We start from the raw sequence: 20594 nt of genomic DNA, 5'->3' as shown, positions 1-20594 counted from the left end.
AATTGACTGGGTGTCCATTACTTTTAAAAGCAGTACATGAGCATTGTGGGTCACATGGGCATCTTATCCAAATTATTAAAAGGTATGGGTTGTGGGAGGAGTCACCTTTTTATGGGTGGGGTCACCGGGAAATACTCGCCCGCCCTCTTTTTATTTCGCAGTCATGTGGTCATTATCCTGCTACGGTCGGGTGGAGTGTCATCCTAATGGTTAACTGCACCCTAAGTCCTGAGCTTAGTACGCCTTTAAATTATAACATCATAAAAAAAGCAAAAAAAAAAAAAAATTGAACCATTTATGTTTATTAGAAAAAAAATTATCAAAATTAAGAGTTCATAAATCCAAATGTACAGATAAAAAAGAAGCTTTAACATTTACCATCAGTATATATGAAAATTCTGGAAAAAGTCTTCATGCTTTTTGAATGAATTCTATATAATTTTTTTAATACATTTAGATTTAATGAATTTTCTTTATTCATACAGAGTCACTTAGTATATATTCTTTTTGTTTACCTGGTGTTCTCCTGAATCCAGTGTTTTTTCTTTTCTTTCTGCACCTCTCCATTCTCGAGATATGACCACTTCTTCCCCTGTATATAAATCTAGTCTTGTTAGCCAAGTGGGCGTTAACAAAATGGGTGTGGTCATTCTTCTTGAGCTTAACAAGACTAGATTTATATACATATCTCAGGAACAAAAGAAAAACAACGCCGGATTCAGAAGAACAGAGGCATTTACACCAGGTAAAAATTATACATTTTATGGCAAGTGATAAGTCCACCTTAAAGGAACATTTCATGGAAAAAGTGATACACTTTGTTATGCCTATTCAAGAAATGAGGGGGGAGCTTCAAAAAGCATCAGAATCTCTCTGCAAAATAGGAAGATTAATGTAAAAATTTAGTGTCATATAATTTTATTTAATACACCTGCCAATCAGAATAACGCTTTTCTGAGTGGCTGAGTAAGTACAAGTGCCCAAGGGATATTTCTCAGCTATACATAGACAACGCTGTGTATACTTGTGGTTGGTGTTGCATGTAGTGCTGAGATTTCCTGCTGCGAGAGAGAAAGCGAGAGCTGCTTATTTCAATGATTGGACACAAAGCTCATCACAAAGACTGAAGTGCTGATAACAAAAATTAAAAAATGCGTGTGAATGTTTTTAAAGCTTTTTCAATTGCAATAATCTTTTGCTGATTTTAGAGCTGGTCTACCAAATAACTACTTTCCCCATGAGAGTAGACTTCTTCCCATTTAAAGGGGTACAAACGTGTATTTCTAATCGACATATCCGGCGTTATTTATCAAGAATATCTAACAGAAAAAACTGCCATCCCGAGCAAATAGAGCACTGCTGCTATGGACAATACATTGATTAGTTTATACAGCAAAATAATTGGTGATAAATTGGAATAATCAAGAAGACGAAGTTGCACTGGTGTAGTCCAAAAATTCTAAAATGTAGAATTCCCTTTAAAAATAAAAATGGTCTACTTTTGTCTTTATCACGAGGCGACATTCCGATTTGCGGAATGTGAAACCTTTCAAGTCATCAACTTTCGGCATACTCCATGTGGCTGCATATAACTCCGGCATCTTCCTGGTGATTGCAGTTGTGTTTGCCGATCTCCTTGTGCTTGCAGTCCAGAAGAGTCTTCTCCTTTCCAGTGCAGTCGACATCGTCAAGGAGGATGCGGAGGTTCCGTCCTTCCCCAAACTCACCCTGTTTGGCGGCTTTTATAACGTATGGGAACCCCAGCTGACGACACACAACGCTTCCGGCCTTGGTGTTCCACAAGTCGTCACATACCGTTCCCCATTCTCCATTGATATAGATTTCCACTCGTCCGCGGTCCGACCTCTGGCTGTTTGCCAAGCGTACTGCGCCGTTACGGAGCTCCGTAGAGGAGGCTTTGGAATCGGCAGCAATTTGTGCCTTGTTTTTCTTCCTGTGGCTTCTCCTTTCGTTGCTCTTACCACCTTTCTTTGGTTTTGGTGATCTCGTTGTGGCTGGTCTGGCCGTGGTGTTGATTGGAGTCCTTGGTTTATCTCCCGGACTTTGCATCAGTTTTAGGAGTTGCTCCACCCAATCGGGTGTTGAATTAATTGGAGGCTGTGCGGTGACCTTGGTCTTCCCGGAGGCTCTGGATGAGGTTTTCACCTTTGGCCGTTTTGTTGGAGTTGTTTTTATTATCAACTCTGTCAAAGAAAAAAAAAACAAAAAAAAAACCTGAAAATATATGAATATATATGACTTTATAATATGTGTTGCTGCTATCATGAGTACGAAGTGGGTTTTTTCAGGACTTTAATATTGAAGACCAATCTCTGCGACCGATGGGAGTTGGGCCATACTGATGAAATCTTGACATGTCCTAAGGCCAAGAATAATAAAGTTCCAGGAAATAAGTTCTATCGCTAGCCGTCTTGATAAAATTCTGTTTTGTGTATATAGATTCTATTTGTGTCTCCATGGCTACAGACTACAAACGAAACCTGTGTAGTCTGATCCCACGGTGATGAGAAACCGTGTTCATGTTTCCTATACATGACCTGCAGACAATAAAGAAAAAGCAGATGGTAGGGAGCTCTTTGTAGGATGAGACTACACAAGATCATAGGCTCAGACAACATGGTTTTTGTAGTGTGTAGCCATAGAAAAAGTGTTAATGGAGTGGGAGGCATGGCCCCTTTCTCCAAAAGGAAATCCATACTCAGCTGCAGCCTTGGTGGGCCTCTTGCCTTCACAAAACAGAAATTGAACGGATAATGCCAGCCCTGCGTTGTCAGTGCAGATTCAAGGACCTTTGGTGATTTCATAGTCACATGACCTAGGGTCCTTATGCATTACAAAACTCAGCAGCAGTAAAGGTTATCCACAGCCTATCGCCCATGTAAACCGAGGATATACTGCTGATCTGCACTGTACAGGGGGACAGAGCACTGACATCATCAATTGTTCTCTATCATTGCTCGTCCTCCTGTGTGAACAGTGCAGTAAACGAGCAATGATAAACTTGTACATAGCCATTCAGCCCTAATTTAACGGCCTAAAAGTGTAACTGTTCCTGTATGGAGATGCAATACCTTAGCAATTGGGACCCCACTTTTAATTTTTTCCTAGTGCCACACTTTGCCTTACACCAGCCCTGGGGACCTATAGGTCATCATAGGATCTGTATGCACCAATAAAACGATATTTGTAACCAATACTTTTTTGTAAAGTTGTCAATTTTTTTTCTCCTCGTAGATAATTTGTAGAAAAAGTAGAAAAAAATTACAGAGTGAAGCATCTGACGAGCCGACCTCCGCTATCTGTGCACTTCATGTCATATTAATAGTGTGTATGATGAGGGCAGACCCGCGTCACAGTCTCACAGAAGACGCTGAGAGGGTTTTGTGCATGTAGATTACTTGCAGAGAGTCGATTCCATGGAAAAGATCTTTGTTGCCAAGACAACCAACACAGCTACAGTACTATTCTCCGAGCGGCGCTGACCTACATACGCCGGCGGCCAGAGGAGCAGCGCCACATTCTGCAAAAGTCTGCAGTGCTGTCATAGAACAAAATCTGACAGAGGGAACAAGTGTAATTCATATTACATATAGAAATGTAATATTGATATCAGAGAGACAACTTACATCATATTATTCCTTTATTCTTCTGGTATGTGTATACATTATGATTCCTGTACTGATCCTGAGTGACATCCTGTATTATACTCCAGAGCTGCACTCACTATTCTGCTGGTGCAGTCACTGTGTACATACATTACTGATCCTGAGTTACATCCTGTGTTATACTCCAGAGCTGCACTCACTATTCTGCTGGTGTAATCACTGTGTACATACATTACATTACTGATCCTGAGTTACATCCTGTATTATACTCCAGAGCTGCACTCACTATTCTGCTGGTGGAGTCACTGTGTACATACATTACTGATCCTGAGTTACATCCTGTATTATACTCCAGAGCTGCACTCACTATTCTGCTGGTGCAGTCACTGTGTACATACATTACATTTCAGGATCAGTACAGGATCAGTAATGTAATGTATGTACACAGTGACTGCACCAGCAGAATAGTGAGTGCAGCTCTGGAGTATAATACAGGATGTAACTCAGGATCAGTATCACTGTGTACATACATTACATTACTGATCCTGTACTGATCCTGAGTTACATCCTGTATTATACTCCAGAGCTGCACTCACTATTCTGCTGGTGCAGTCACTGTGTACATACATTACATATCCTGTACTGATCCTGAGTTATATCCTGTATTATACTCCAGAGCTGCACTCACTATTCTGCTGGTGCAGTCACTGTGTACATACATTACTGATCCTGAGTTACATCCTGTATTATACTCCAGAGCTGCACTCACTATTCTGCTGGTGTAATCACTGTGTACATACATTACATTACTGATCCTGAGTTACATCCTGTATTATACTCCAGAGCTGCACTCACTATTCTGCTGGTGGAGTCACTGTGTACATACATTACTGATCCTGAGTTACATCCTGTATTATACTCCAGAGCTGCACTCACTATTCTGCTGGTGCAGTCACTGTGTACATACATTACATTTCAGGATCAGTACAGGATCAGTAATGTAATGTATGTACACAGTGACTGCACCAGCAGAATAGTGAGTGCAGCTCTGGAGTATAATACAGGATGTAACTCAGGATCAGTACAGGATCAGTATCACTGTGTACATACATTACATTACTGATCCTGTACTGATCCTGAGTTACATCCTGTATTATACTCCAGAGCTGCACTCACTATTCTGCTGGTGCAGTCACTGTGTACATACATTACATTACTGATCCTGTACTGATCCTGAGTTACATCCTGTATTATACCCCAGAGCTGCACTCACTATTCTGCTGGTGCAGTCACTGTGTACATACATTACATATCCTGTACTGATCCTGAGTTATATCCTGTATTATACTCCAGAGCTGCACTCACTATTCTGCTGGTGCAGTCACTGTGTACATACATTACTGATCCTGAGTTACATCCTGTATTATACCCCAGAGCTGCACTCACTATTCTGCTGGTGCAGTCACTGTGTACATACATTACATATCCTGTACTGATCCTGAGTTATATCCTGTATTATACTCCAGAGCTGCACTCACTATTCTGCTGGTGCAGTCACTGTGTACATACATTACTGATCCTGAGTTACATCCTGTATTATACTCCAGAGCTGCACTCACTATTCTGCTGGTGCAGTCACTGTGTACATACATTACTGATCCTGAGTTACATCCTGTATTATACTCCAGAGCTGCACTCACTATTCTGCTGGTGCAGTCACTGTGTACATACATTACATTTCAGGATCAGTACAGGATCAGTAATGTAATGTATGTACACAGTGACTGCACCAGCAGAATAGTGAGTGCAGCTCTGGAGTATAATACAGGATGTAACTCAGGATCAGTATCACTGTGTACATACATTACATTACTGATCCTGTACTGATCCTGAGTTACATCCTGTATTATACTCCAGAGCTGCACTCACTATTCTGCTGGTGCAGTCACTGTGTACATACATTACATATCCTGTACTGATCCTGAGTTATATCCTGTATTATACTCCAGAGCTGCACTCACTATTCTGCTGGTGCAGTCACTGTGTACATACATTACTGATCCTGAGTTACATCCTGTATTATACTCCAGAGCTGCACTCACTATTCTGCTGGTGTAATCACTGTGTACATACATTACATTACTGATCCTGAGTTACATCCTGTATTATACTCCAGAGCTGCACTCACTATTCTGCTTGTGGAGTCACTGTGTACATACATTACTGATCCTGAGTTACATCCTGTATTATACTCCAGAGCTGCACTCACTATTCTGCTGGTGCAGTCACTGTGTACATACATTACATTTCAGGATCAGTACAGGATCAGTAATGTAATGTATGTACACAGTGACTGCACCAGCAGAATAGTGAGTGCAGCTCTGGAGTATAATACAGGATGTAACTCAGGATCAGTACAGGATCAGTATCACTGTGTACATACATTACATTACTGATCCTGTACTGATCCTGAGTTACATCCTGTATTATACTCCAGAGCTGCACTCACTATTCTGCTGGTGCAGTCACTGTGTACATACATTACATTACTGATCCTGTACTGATCCTGAGTTACATCCTGTATTATACCCCAGAGCTGCACTCACTATTCTGCTGGTGCAGTCACTGTGTACATACATTACATATCCTGTACTGATCCTGAGTTATATCCTGTATTATACTCCAGAGCTGCACTCACTATTCTGCTGGTGCAGTCACTGTGTACATACATTACTGATCCTGAGTTACATCCTGTATTATACCCCAGAGCTGCACTCACTATTCTGCTGGTGCAGTCACTGTGTACATACATTACAGATCCTGTACTGATCCTGAGTTATATCCTGTATTATACTCCAGAGCTGCACTCACTATTCTGCTGGTGCAGTCACTGTGTACATACATTACTGATCCTGAGTTACATCCTGTATTATACTCCAGAGCTGCACTCACTATTCTGCTGGTGCAGTCACTGTGTACATACATTACATTACTGATCCTGTACTGATCCTGAATCACTGTGTACATCTGCTGGTGCAGTCACTGTGTACATACATTACATTACTGATCCTGTACTGATCCTGAGTTACATCCTGTATTATACCCCAGAGCTGCACTCACTATTCTGCTGGTGCAGTCACTGTGTACATACATTACATATCCTGTACTGATCCTGAGTTATATCCTGTATTATACTCCAGAGCTGCACTCACTATTCTGCTGGTGCAGTCACTGTGTACATACATTACTGATCCTGAGTTACATCCTGTATTATACCCCAGAGCTGCACTCACTATTCTGCTGGTGCAGTCACTGTGTACATACATTACATATCCTGTACTGATCCTGAGTTATATCCTGTATTATACTCCAGAGCTGCACTCACTATTCTGCTGGTGCAGTCACTGTGTACATACATTACTGATCCTGAGTTACATCCTGTATTATACTCCAGAGCTGCACTCACTATTCTGCTGGTGCAGTCACTGTGTACATACATTACATTACTGATCCTGTACTGATCCTGAATCACTGTGTACATCTGCTGGTGCAGTCACTGTGTACATACATTACATTACTGATCCTGTACTGATCCTGAGTTACATCCTGTATTATACCCCAGAGCTGCACTCACTATTCTGCTGGTGCAGTCACTGTGTACATACATTACATATCCTGTACTGATCCTGAGTTATATCCTGTATTATACTCCAGAGCTGCACTCACTATTCTGCTGGTGCAGTCACTGTGTACATACATTACTGATCCTGAGTTACATCCTGTATTATACTCCAGAGCTGCACTCACTATTCTGCTGGTGCAGTCACTGTGTACATACATTACATTACTGATCCTGAATCACTGTGTACATACATTACATTACTGATCCTGTACTGATCCTGAGTTACATCCCGTATTATACCCCAGAGCTGCACTCACTATTCTGCTGGTGCAGTCACTGTGTACATACATTACATTACTGATCCTGTACTGATCCTGAGTTACATCCTGTATTATACTCCAGAGCTGCACTCACTATTCTGCTGGTGGAGTCACTGTGTACATACATTACTGATCCTGAGTTACATCCTGTATTATACTCCAGAGCTGCACTCACTATTCTGCTGGTGCAGTCACTGTGTACATACATTACATTACTGATCCTGTACTGATCCTGAATCACTGTGTACATACATTACATTACTGATCCTGTACTGATCCTGAGTTACATCCCGTATTATACCCCAGAGCTGCACTCACTATTCTGCTGGTGCAGTCACTGTGTACATACATTACAATACTAATCCTGAGTTACCTCCTGTATTATACTCCAGAGCTGCACTCACTATTCTGCTGGTGCAGTCACTGTGTACATACATTACATTACTGATCCTGTACTGATCCTGAGTTACATCCTGTATTATACCCCAGAGCTGCACTCACTATTCTGCTGGTGCAGTCACTGTGTACATACATTACATTACTGATCCTGAGTTACATCCTGTGTTATACTCCAGAGCGGTACTCACTGTTCTGATGGTGATGTTCCTGAGAACACAGATCTGTTCTTAAAACTTGGATTGATGTTGCCATGCTTCTGTGGCTCTGAGCCCTCAATCTTGCGGCAATGCTGCCAATCTCAGTAGGTCTGTGGTTGATGGGAAGGCAGTATGGCAGAAGACATGCTGTATCATTCCCCATCTCAGCCTTCACTATTTTTTCTAAAAAATAAGTAGAGCGTTTCTGAACTTACTTTCTTGTGGTACAAAGGGTATAGCGGCACTTCTTGTCCTCACTGGTATGGGATGAAAGCTGCATTTGCCTGGTGGCGCCCTCCTGTGGCAACAGAGAGAACTTATCAAGCGGTGAAAATTAGTGCCTAGGAGAGAGCTTCCAGCTGTCATGTGCAGTGATCCGGGCCCTGAGAGACTGCGCATGAGAACTCTCCATCTCATCTCTATTCCTAATAAGAGGATATTAATTATTTATATCAACAGAAAATGTGAGATATAGATTCACCAGTCGGCAAGACGAAGAGGGGACTAGGAGATTTGATCGCAACCCGCAGATATGTGTGCACCAGCTGATCAGCCTGATCATTACCGGGGGGCGAATACATAGGGAGATGCATCCCAGTGTAACGAGACGGTGCACTTGGTAGTAGAATGCAGTAGTTGTGACAACCTTAATGAGATGATTAGCGTAGTTCATCAGCACACACAACACGTTGTCATTTCAAAACCTTCAGTAAGATATGGGGAATTTATATTATGTTGTGGCACAAATTAATGTGTTGTAAAAACATGTACAATAGGACCTGATTCCATGTAAGACTTTGCTCACACAGCAATTTTGCCCTATGTTTTAGCGAGTCCCAACATATGGGCCATAGGGCTCCATGCCGGATAGTGGGCCTGTTTAAACAAGTAAACTAGTTGAAAAGTAAACAAGGACTTTTTTCAATTTTAAGTATGCAGGCGTTAGGTGGGCTTGTTAAATACGTTAAAGAGAACCTGTCAGTACGATTTTATAATGTAAAGTAAAGACATACAGTAATGGCCGAAAGTATTGACACCCTTAAAATTGTTCCAGAAAATGAAGTATTTCTCCCAGAAAATTATTGCAATTACACAGGTTTTGATACACACGTTTATTTTATTTTTTTGTGTGTATTGTTGTTACAACACAACAAAAACATAAAAAAAGGCAAACCGGACATAATTTCACACAAAACTCCCAAAATGGGCAGGACAAACTAGTGGGAAACCACTTTTTCAATAATGTGATGCTTGTTCAAACTCACCTGTGGCAAGTAACAGGTGTGGGCAATATGAGAATCACACCTGAAATCGGATAAAAAGGGGGAGAAGTTGACTCAATCTTTGCATTTGTGTGTTTGTGAATGCCACACTAAGCATGAAGAACAGATTTCAAGTTTTCTGCTAACTAGACTTTGGTGCACAGGGGCTGAACATGTCACTGGGTCTTCTCCTCCATGTCTTTGATTTCCTCCACCCCTGCAGTCTGTGATTCCCCTGCAGTGACCTGCCAATCACAGACCAGAGGGAGGCAGGTGGCCGAGAAACCACAGATGGAGGAGAAAACCCAATGCCCTGAGCACCAAAATCTAATTTGCAGAAAATTTCAAATGGTATTTCAAGAAGAACAACAAAGTGGATTTCCTCACCAAAAGTATCAATGTAATCTGTATTACAACACCATTACAGCCATATTTGTAGTTTACATTACACAATCATGCTGACAGGTTCTTTTTAACCATATACATTGAAATATAGACAGACTTCGGTCAGTATATGGCACACGAAGGTGATCAAGGAATCTAATATTTATCCCTTTATACTTTGGGTGGGAAACTCCCTGAAGGTTGCATTTCAAGACCAGCTTCCCACACAGTGTATATTCTTCTATTTTTTCCTGCTGTATTTTTTATTATATTTTTTGGGGAAAATCTGACGTGTTTAATCGTTCAAGCTAGTGGATGCGATTTTCCGAAAACTCCTGCCCCCTGTGCATTGACAATCTCTGTTGAACTGTGCATTTTTGTGCGTTTTTATCTCTCTCTAGATTTCTATGAGCAGCCTGAAAATAAATCCATGTAAAAACACAAATTTGCAGATTTCCAGCATTTCTGCACAAAAAAAAAAAAAAACATTAAAAAGGAAACAAAGATGCAATAGTCATAGGACGATAGATTACTAGTGTATATTTTGGTGCAATCATCTGCAGAAAAAAAAAAAAAAAAAGTATTTCCACACCTGGGAACATGGCCTAAACGTTATGCAACTTCTGACATTGTGCAAGATCACTTCTTACTTTCAATCAATGGGAATATTCTTGTTACAATGTTATCCTCTGTGATCCCCGATCTCTCTTCTGTCCTGATAGTGTGCTACAATGTATCAGTTCAGATCATATTAAATATTTAAATCACAGAACATAACAACAAATAAATATTGGCTTTCTAGCTTATTTGATGCTAAACTATCAGGCTTTGTCATTGCATGCTGGATTAGGGGAACGTCAGTATACATTTTAATAAATTCAGGATAGTTTCACCTTGATGTATCTATGATCTTGTACACGACACCGGTGGAGGATGTGGCACTGGGTATACCGGTAGACATGAAGTACAGTTCTCCTGAAAGGAAGCAAGGGTCTTATATAGGATTTTTTTGCTGGTAGGTGGGCTCAGGTGTACAGAACATAGGAAGGGCAGGTTGCAGTTTGCTAAATGAATCTGCATTTTTTTTTTTTTTTTTTAATTTTAGGCTCTGTGCAACAAATCAGAGCTCAGCTTTCATTACTTAAAGGGGTAGTCACAGCAGGCAACCCCCCTGTCATACATCCCCCTTAACACGCACAAACTTGTAAAGAACCTAAACCTTCAAATAAAGAGAATTCATTCAGCAAATAGCCAGATCTGGACAATATCATAGACATAAATGTGAAATGCTGCCAATAGTGGATTTTTTAGAATAAGAAACGAGATGACGTTGTAATGTGTCAAGCAGAAACTGTATGAAGCAGAACAACCCCCCCCCGGCAGAATTATCTGTCTTTCGGTGTCTTAAAGTATGAATTTAGAGGTCACAGGAAGAATAAGCTGGTCACTAACGGGGCAAAGAAAGGCCCTAAAAGATGTGGATTTTGCTGGCTGAAAAATCCAAATCCAACAAAAATTAATGATTTTGTGCTTTCAATCATTTATTAGTCAAATTTTGATTTTTTTTTTTTTTTTTTTTTTATTTATTTTAAATCAGAAATATCTCAAGAATTAACATGCTGCTTCTTTTTCCACGTGGAAAGGAAACAACACCTAGTGTACAATAAACATGTTTTCACAACGAAAGAAGTATCGTTTCGCCTTGCGGAGATTGACATGCTAAGCATGCCAAGATGAGGAGACTTAAAGCTGCAATGCTCCTCTTGGAAATATGCAAATTGTCTCTTCACAGAGGAAGAGGAGTAGAACTCTAGTGCCACCTCTGAAGAGACAATTTGTATATTTCCCAGAGGAGCATTGCGGCTTTAAGTCTCCTCATCTTGGCATGCTTAGCATGTCAATCTCCGCAAGGAGAAACAGTACTTCATGGATATCGGTCAGACGCCTCTCACACAGCCAAACCAGATCTCCCACTTTGCACTGACGAGGGGCAGGAACCCTGAAACACAGCGTCTGCAAATTGAGATTCTGGCTTGGCTTTTATCCTAAGTCATGTAACAAGGCTCGTTAAAGGGTCAAAAATGACTGCTCCTTCCAATAGGTGGCACTAGAGTTCTAGTCCTCTTCTTCTCTGAAGAGACAATTTTCACAATGAAATTAATAGGAAATTGTTTTTCATGTGAATTTTGGAGCAGAATCTGATCCAAAATCCATGCCAAAAATTGTGCGTCAACATACCCTTATGGAATTTGACGTGAATTTCGATGTGCATTTGTGGCTTTTATATGAATGGAGTTTCTAAAATCCCAATTATATGACATTTCCAAGTAGATTTTTTTTGTTTCGCCATAGAAAAATAGCCCACTTACCTGCTTCATCCTCAGCAAAAGAGATGATGTACTGGTAATAGTTATTGATGAGGCCAGGAAATAAGCACGTCTGCCCCATCCCCATGCAGATTTCATGGTACTGCCATTCCCCTGTATTCTGATTTTCCTTCAAGGCCATCAATCTTCTGTTGTGATTGACAAAAAAAAAGAAATACAATGCAAAAAACTTATTTCATCAATGCAAAATTCAGACACAACTCGAAAACTCTGGAAATCTATTATGGTTGTATGACATTGATATGCCCTTTTGCCTTCCTAGAGATGTACATGACTGTCTACCTCCAAGACATCTGGTGGTATTTCCTGGAGAGGTTGCAAAAAAACCTTGAAACGCGTAGAATAAACCACTGTCAAACTTTATTAACCTTCTGGAATTTCATCACATGGGCAGCGCGGACGAAATCCACGTATTCCTTTGCAGAGTTCTAAATTTATCATAATGGCACACATTATCAGATGAATATTGTGTAAACTCAAAGAAGCTTGCTTTTTTGTGTGTCTTTTTAGATTTAAAAATTACCCAACCTTCTAAAATGTCATGTGTTAGCCTTCATCTGCATGAAACAATTTTTATATTTGGTGCCAAAAAAAGACTTAAACTTGAATATTCATGAATTGGAAGAAAACTTCCAGAACTGATTATTAAAGAACAAAAGAAAGTGATGGCGCTTTAATAAAAATGCAGAAAAACATGCATGAATTGCCTTCCATGTTTTCAAAGAGGCTATTAGCATCTTATAAATCTTTCCCCGATTGGTCAGGGCCTGAAACCAGGGACCCCCAATGCTTCTGAGATGCATCACTGGGGTTTCCTTGCACAGTGCATATCCTGAAGTACAGGAAACTTGCAGCTGGTACCGTTCACTTAAATTCGACTGTAACATATTTCCTTGTACTGTTGTGTGGCTATGCTGGGGAAAAAGCAGTGAAAACAGCAATGCCACATCCCCTCTATTTTCAAATGTAATGGGGTCCCAGAAGTTAGAACCACCTACCAATTAGAGTGGAGACCCAAGAGCAATGGCTCTTACTTGATTTGCCTATGTTTTAAATGGTTGTTCCCATTTTTAGACCTTCAATTTGCTGATCAGTGGGGGTCCGACCACAAGGACCTCCACCAATCCCAAGCGCAGTACTTGGCAATCTCCAGCACTCCTATAGAGAATGAATGCAGAAAGGGGTGCGGGTGTGCAGCTTCTGCCTAATTCAGATGGGGCACTGCAGAGATGTAGTCTCAGCAGCGGACGGACCTCAACCGCCCAGCAAGTCATCACCTCTCTAAACGGATAGGTGATAACTTTTAAATACTGGGATTAATCCTTTAAATAGATGGCCACTGATCTGAATGCTCAAAATGTAGCTGCATGTCCAGATGGCCGTAGATTCTCTCATCCAATAGAATCTGGCCAATTATGATAATGAAACTCTGATCCAAGTATGAGCACAGTGTGTTCTGATTATTTCGGATAAGGAGAAAATGGCAAAAAACTCCATGTTCCGTGTTTGAAAATCGGACTGCACTCAGATGTCATCCAAGTGCAGTCTGATGTTTCCCATGCACTCATTGACTTGCATGGCCGAGTGCGATCCGAAAACTAGTTCAAACCCAAGCATGCACCAATTTTCTCCTTTGTCCGCACGGCCCCATAGACTAATATTGGTCCGATATGTTCTTGGATCGCACTAGGACCGAAAATATGCTCGTCTGCACCCGCCCTAATACTGCATTTCCCAATCGGCCCCAATCAGTTGATCACCATAGTGGATCTCAAATATGAAAAGGGGGTCTGTGTGATGAGACGACCCCTTTACATCTGCTGCCATCACGGATTTTCTCCAAAGAAATCTCCTTACTATTAATCTCCCGCTTTTGATCTTGTGAGCTGTGCAGAGACTTTTCAGATTATCGTACAGCAGATTACACACTGCATTACTGAAGCTTAGAGCACTTGATAAAGAAAAGAAACGTACCCACTCATAAAATCTCCAAATATATAAAGCCCATTTAAGTTTGGATACTCGCAGCCTCGGTACACATATCCGCCGGTGACAGATTTTCCAACCTTATGGGGGTAGGCAAAAATCGGAAGAACATCATCTGCACAAAAACATATTTGGTAATTAAAAAAAAAAAACAAGCCAACAAACAAACTGGTGAAAAAATTTCATTTATGCTTTCGTTATTTAATTTCCGCCTCATTCTCATAGCGCCGCAAGGGGTTGAACAATTGACTATGTTGCCAAAGCAACCAATCACTGCGCAGCTTTCATTTGAAATTCTGCTTATAAAAAATCAAAGTGGCGCTGTGATTGGTTGCTAAGAGTTAGCTCCCATTGCTGTGGCCTTATGGTTACCAAATATAACATACACATATTAATAAAATAAAGCATCTTAAAATATCAGACTTCCCCTTTTTAACATTACTTCTTTCTAAAATTCAGATTTGGTAACGGCAGCAATGGGAGCTGCATTATCATGGCTGTGTTGCCAATAGCAACCAATCACAGCACGACTTTCATTTCTTCAGAGCAGAATATGAGATGAAAGCTGCGCTGTGATTGGTTGCTATGCGCAATGAACACCCCATTGCTGAGGTCGGAATAAGGCCTATGGTTACCAAATCTAATGTACTAAGTAACTAAACATAAAGTTAAAAGCGAAATCATCTTAAAGGGGAAGTCTGCATTAAACATTCCATGTGTTGTGTGCTTTTAGGGCACGGGGAGCAAATATACAAAACACTAATTAGCCTCGGCCAGTCATCTGGGCAGAGACAGATTGCAGGTGCTGTAATGATTATCCCATGGGTATGATTGATGTCCGCCATGCAGCCTTGTGTCACCCTGGCCAGGAAAAATGCATGTTGCATGCATGCGCAGGATGATTTATGGCTGCGTGGAAGATGCCAATCACGCCAAGGTATGTGCGACTACACCGCCTTTGGTGGGACTACTAAACAAGTTGACTTTGGACACAAAGTTAATCCTGGCAGGGACATCATCAGAGGCATATTAGAAATGAAGAAAAGGGGGCATAACATCGTTATCTCAATGGCTTCGGAAGCTTAGAGGATTCTTCACTTGCCATAAATATGTATTTTTTTTTATATACCTGGTGTAAATGACGCTGTTCTCCTGAATCCGGCGCTGTTTTTCTTTTGTTCCTGCGCCTCTCCGTTCCTGAGATATGGCCCTTTCTTCTCGATATATAAAACTAGTCTTGTTAGGCAACTGGGCTTGGCACAAAAAGAAGACCGCACCTACTTGGCTATTGAGACTAGATATACATACTAGGAAGAAGGGGCCATATCTCAGGAACGCAGAGGCATAGAAATGAAAGAAAAACAGCGCCGGATTCAAGAGAACAGCGGCATTTACACCAGGTAAAAAAAAAATAATGTATTTATGGCAAGTGACAAGGCCTCTTTAAATTGAATCTTACCACAATTTTGCTGCACATTCTTAAAATATAAAGTAAATCCGGTCTCCAAACAAATCCCAAAAAGGGGAACATTGCGGCCATGTGGGCCTAGCAGACTCATAATGACTTTGGTTGAAAATCTAGCAGTAAACTGCGGCACTTTGCATGCATAGTCCAAGATGTGACCTCAGGATCTCACAGAAATGGTGGGAGCTACTAAGGAGCGTTCTAGACACAGAACCTGGAATCTGCAGATTTCGTAAAGAGAATCTGTCACGGCCTGACATGAATGAAGCATTCCACAATGTGAATGTGAGGCTGCCGCTTCTGGTAAATTTTCCATCCCATGTACTGTGCAATCTACTCTGCTTTTACAATGGGACCTTTATAGGCGATTTAAGCCACTATGTGGCTTCAATATAGTGTTATATATCAGAGCTTTTTATCAGAGGTGTATGTCAGTAGCATGTACCCAGACTTTTTAACCCCCTTCGCGACTAGACAAATTTTAATATTTTTGGCGTTTTCGATTTCATCTAAGAAACATAACTTATTGTTCTCTCAACATTTGTTTCCCTTTTTTCCTACAGGAAAAATTCTAGTTTGAATGACACCATTCATTTTATCATATAATGCACTGAAAAACAGAAAAAAAAAATCTTTAAGTGCTGTAAAATTTTAAAGCCCCTTCAACACCCACCCCCCTCCCCCGAAAAAAAATAAACGCAGTTCCGCCACGGAGTTTTATTCTGCAGTAAAAATGACCTGTAAAAATGGTTCTCCGTGGCAATTTTTGTTTTTTAAGTGGTTAAAAAGATTTTGATAGCTATTTATTGCATATTTTGGGAGGGCCAGTAGCAAACGAAAAAACACTTCTAGCATTTCAATAATTTTTTTATGACATTTATCCTACGGTTAAATAATTGTATATTTTGATACATCAGGATTTTGCAGGCGTGGAAAAACTGAACATATTTTTCATTATTCTCTTTTTTATTTTTTTTTTTAACTTGGAAAGCAATTTTGCTATGTTTTTATATATTTAAAACTGCTTTATACATAATGTGGCATCGGCGTAAATCCTATTTACATGGAGCCAAACAGACAGAAGCTTCTAAAATGTTAAAGTAAAACATTTTGTGAACTTTTGATTGGATTTCCCCTATAAATAATGATCATATAGTCATGATTGGAAGAAGTGCGGCCACATACGGTAATCATCAATCATTACCTAGAGAAGAATTGGCGCACAGCTTTTTATCATAGCAGCTGAAGCCTTCTCTGGCTCTCCAGCCATAATTTTTTCCTTTCTCTACAATGTCGACTTCTTCGAATTTATTCTGTCCTACATCTCCACAGAACAGGCGTCCTTTCCCTTCCTTTGTATGGGGGTCTCCCCTATCAAATGAGCAGCGCCACATGTTCCTCACCCCATATGCATAAATTTCGGGCCTGGCCAATGGGTCATTGACAAACGGATTGTCTGGTGGGATTCGGTAAAGAGGTCCGTGATTGTTATGAGTCACGTCAATTCGGAGGACTTTCCCTAATAATGTCGATCTGGAAATGAAAGGAGAAAAAAAAACAAGACAAAATAATAAAAAAACAAAACATCCAGACAAGAAAAAAACAAAAAAAAAAAACTTTTGAACTAAGTGTGCCTGATCAACATCGCTCAAAGTCTTCCTTACCTCTTTTGAGTTTTCAGATGTGAAGACCTCCATATTCTGCCTACCAGGGCATTTAAATAAGAAATATTCTCCTTTACTGCCTTGTTCACACAAGTGTAACTTAAGATAAATATTCAGACCGCAATGCCCGATCTGGCAATGGCTCTTCCAACCCATATTTACGGCCTCATATATGTCTATGAGGCTGTATGTTCGGGTGGGGAGACCTGTGGCCAGTTCAGGCACTACGGTCTGTACTGTGAAATACGTACATGTGAACCCGGCCTAAAGGATGGTCAAAAATTAAAAAACAAACAAAACATGGCTGTCTTATTCCAAAAATGGCATGTTATGCATGTTGGTGCTACAGCTCAGGATCATTTTAACCTCTCTGCACCCCATACGTAACTGCACATCACAGTCAGTGATGTGCAGTATGGAGCAGGTTCAAGAGGACACTAAAATATAAAGTAAAAATGTAAAAAAAAAAAGTTTTAAAAATTCTTTAAAAAAATCCCAAAAGGTTTAATCCCCCCACCCTTTTTTCAATTAAAAATAATGAAATATAAAAAAAAAAAAACAATATTTGGTATTGTTGTCTATAGTCGATCTATCAAAATATTAAATTATTTAACCCATAAATTAAATGTCAAAAAGAAAAAAAGAGAAAAAGTGCCAGAATTGCCATTTTTTTGGTCATTGCACTTCCCCAAAATATATACAAAAAAGGAATCAAATGTTCATTATAAGCCAAAATGGTACCAAAGACTAGAGGTCAGCAATAAATATGGTGATAATGGTGACTGGTCATTGTCCTCCAGAAGGCTCAATGCAAGCAAGGCTTTGGAGAAACGGTACCAAGGATGGGGGCGATATTTAAACAAAGACTTTATTAAAAAAAAAAGTATACTAGAGTCTGAAAAAAAAAGAAACAAAATCCTTAATAATGGGTAAAGGTGAATACTCTATCTTGCTTTCCAGCTTTTTCGGATTGCATTATGTATCTGGAGGACACATAGCTAGTAAAAGATTACAAACAGAACACAGCTCAAATTCCCTCAGGATATATGTAAATGTTCTCACTTGTTCTGAGCATTTCCAAACTTTCCAAACGGATCTCCAGCCATGCCTCCATCTCCAATAAATATGTAGAGGTAGCCATCATCTCCAAAGAGCACCTCTCCGCCATTGTGATTAGAGGCCGGTTCCTCCACTTCCAAGATTATCCTAATAATATCAGCAAAAATTAAGTACGTTAATTCAAATGTTTATTCTCATTACTTACGATCAGATGCTCTGACTGACCCATAAGAGTGCAAGATGATCCTCAAGTAGACCCAAGGGTCCAGAAGATATGAACATGATATAGGAGCTAATCTTGTCACCAAGGTCTATTTCTTACAGGATGATTCACAAATCATCTACATGTCCTGGGTATACAATGATACTGAACATGCACAGTGTCAAGAGGGTCCATCAGAATAATTTCCTCTGGTGGACCCAAGGAATCACGGCTGGCCACTGTCTGAAAACTAATTTATTGCCGTTCTTCATGCTCTTCTGACCCAGCCCATGTGGAACACTATGTGTATTTCTTATAAGAGTTATTCCTACAATTGAAAGTTATCCTCTATCCATAGGATAGGGCTCTATCCATAGGATAGGGAATAGCTTACTGATCTCTGGGGGTCTAGCTGCTGGTATCCTAAAAACACATCTATGGATCCAGAAAAGGTGCGTATAGTCACTATGTACAGAACTGGAAGAAATATTGGAGCACTATACTTGACTTTTTTGGCAGTCCCATAAACAATAAATGGAGTAGAGTGAGACCAGGGAGACATCTGTCCCATTCAAAACAAAGCCCTTCAAAGCCACATTCTTGAGATCGCTGTGGGGGTCCTAAAGTTCGAACCCCAGTGATCAGTAAGTTATCCCATCTCCTATGGATAGGAAATGGCTTTCAATTGTGGGAATATACTTTTTAATGTAACATACAGTCCATCATCTTTTTCTGTAAGTATACCCCCTGCTGACTTCTGATCCCGCATTGCCATTTTTCTAGTGAGACATTGTTTTATTCTCTTTGCTAAACATATATATATATATATATATATATATATATATATATATATATATATATATATATATATATATATATATATATATATATATATATATACACACTCACTGGCCACTTTATTAGGTACACCATGCTAGTAACGGGTTGGACCCCCTTTTGCCTTCAGAACTGTCTCAATTCTTCGTGGCAGAGATTCAACAAGGTGCTGGAAGCATTCCTCAGAGATTTTGGACCATATTGACATGATGGCATCACACAGTTGGCGCAGATTTGTCGGCTGCACATCCCTGATGCGAATCTCCCGTTCCACCACATCCCAAAGATGCTCTATTGGATTGAGATCTGGTGACTGAGGAGGCCATTTGAGTACAGTGAACTCATTGTCATGTTCAAGAAACCAATCTGAGATGATTCGAGCTTTATGACATGGCGCATTATCCTGCTGAAAGTAGCCATCAGATGCCTGTTCTTAGCTGAGAGGAGTGGTACCCAGTGTGGTCTTCTGCTGCTGTAGCCCATCTGCCTCAAAGTTCGACGCACTGTGCGTTCAGAGATGCTCTTCTGCCTACCTTGGTTGTAACGGGTGGCAATTTGAGTCACTGTTGCCTTTCTATCAGCTAGAACCAGTATGCCCATTCTCCTCTGACCTCTGGCATCAACAAGGCATTTCCGGCCACAGAACTGCCGCTCACTGGATTTTTTTTCTTTTTCGGACCATTCTCTGTAAACCCTAGAGATGGTTGTGCGTGAAAATCCCAGTAGATCAGCAGTTTCTGAAATACTCAGACCAGCCCTTCTGGCACCAACAATCTTGCCACGTTCAAAGGCACTCAAATCACCTTTCTTCCCCATACTGATGCTCGGTTTGAACTGCAGGAGATTGTCTTGACCATGTCTACATGCCTAAATGCACTGAGTTGCCGCCATGTGATTGGCTGATTAGAAATTAAGTCTTAACACACAGTTGGACAGGTGTACCTAATAAAGTGGCCAGTGAGTGTATATATATATATATATATATATATATATATATATTCCTATATTTAGAGATGGGACATCAGGATCATATGGTAAACTCCTCAACACAAAACGAGTCTCATAATTAATCCCCCCAAAATCGCATATCCATTATTTTCCTGGCATGAAATTTATGTAAAAGAAAGGGACCTCTAAAAAATGGCAGCAAAATTCTATGTTTTTATTATGCCGTGGAGGTTTCA

At 40.3% G+C, this 20594-nt stretch overlaps 1 protein-coding gene across 1 annotated transcript in view; it reads right to left on the bottom strand.

Moving 5' to 3' along the window:
* Positions 1 to 281: 281 nt before the first annotated feature.
* The window catches only part of HHIPL1 (HHIP like 1), a 27895-nt gene continuing 7582 nt past the window's right edge, over positions 282 to 20594 (bottom strand). The window contains 7 exon segments of the mRNA XM_073577706.1: positions 282 to 2204; positions 8380 to 8462; positions 10704 to 10785; positions 12180 to 12325; positions 14172 to 14298; positions 16853 to 17181; positions 18375 to 18518. Of these exon segments, the coding sequence (XP_073433807.1) occupies positions 1558 to 2204; positions 8380 to 8462; positions 10704 to 10785; positions 12180 to 12325; positions 14172 to 14298; positions 16853 to 17181; positions 18375 to 18518 (1558 nt within the window). The 3' untranslated portion in view covers positions 282 to 1557.

This window comes from Dendrobates tinctorius, unplaced genomic scaffold (genome assembly GCF_039654945.1).
Source record: "Dendrobates tinctorius isolate UK_male_01 unplaced genomic scaffold, ASM3965494v1 ptg000057l, whole genome shotgun sequence".
Lineage (NCBI taxonomy): Eukaryota > Metazoa > Chordata > Amphibia > Anura > Dendrobatidae > Dendrobates > Dendrobates tinctorius.
The sequence above is the reverse complement of the archived record's forward strand: the minus strand, read 5'-3'. Positions and strand labels throughout refer to the sequence as shown.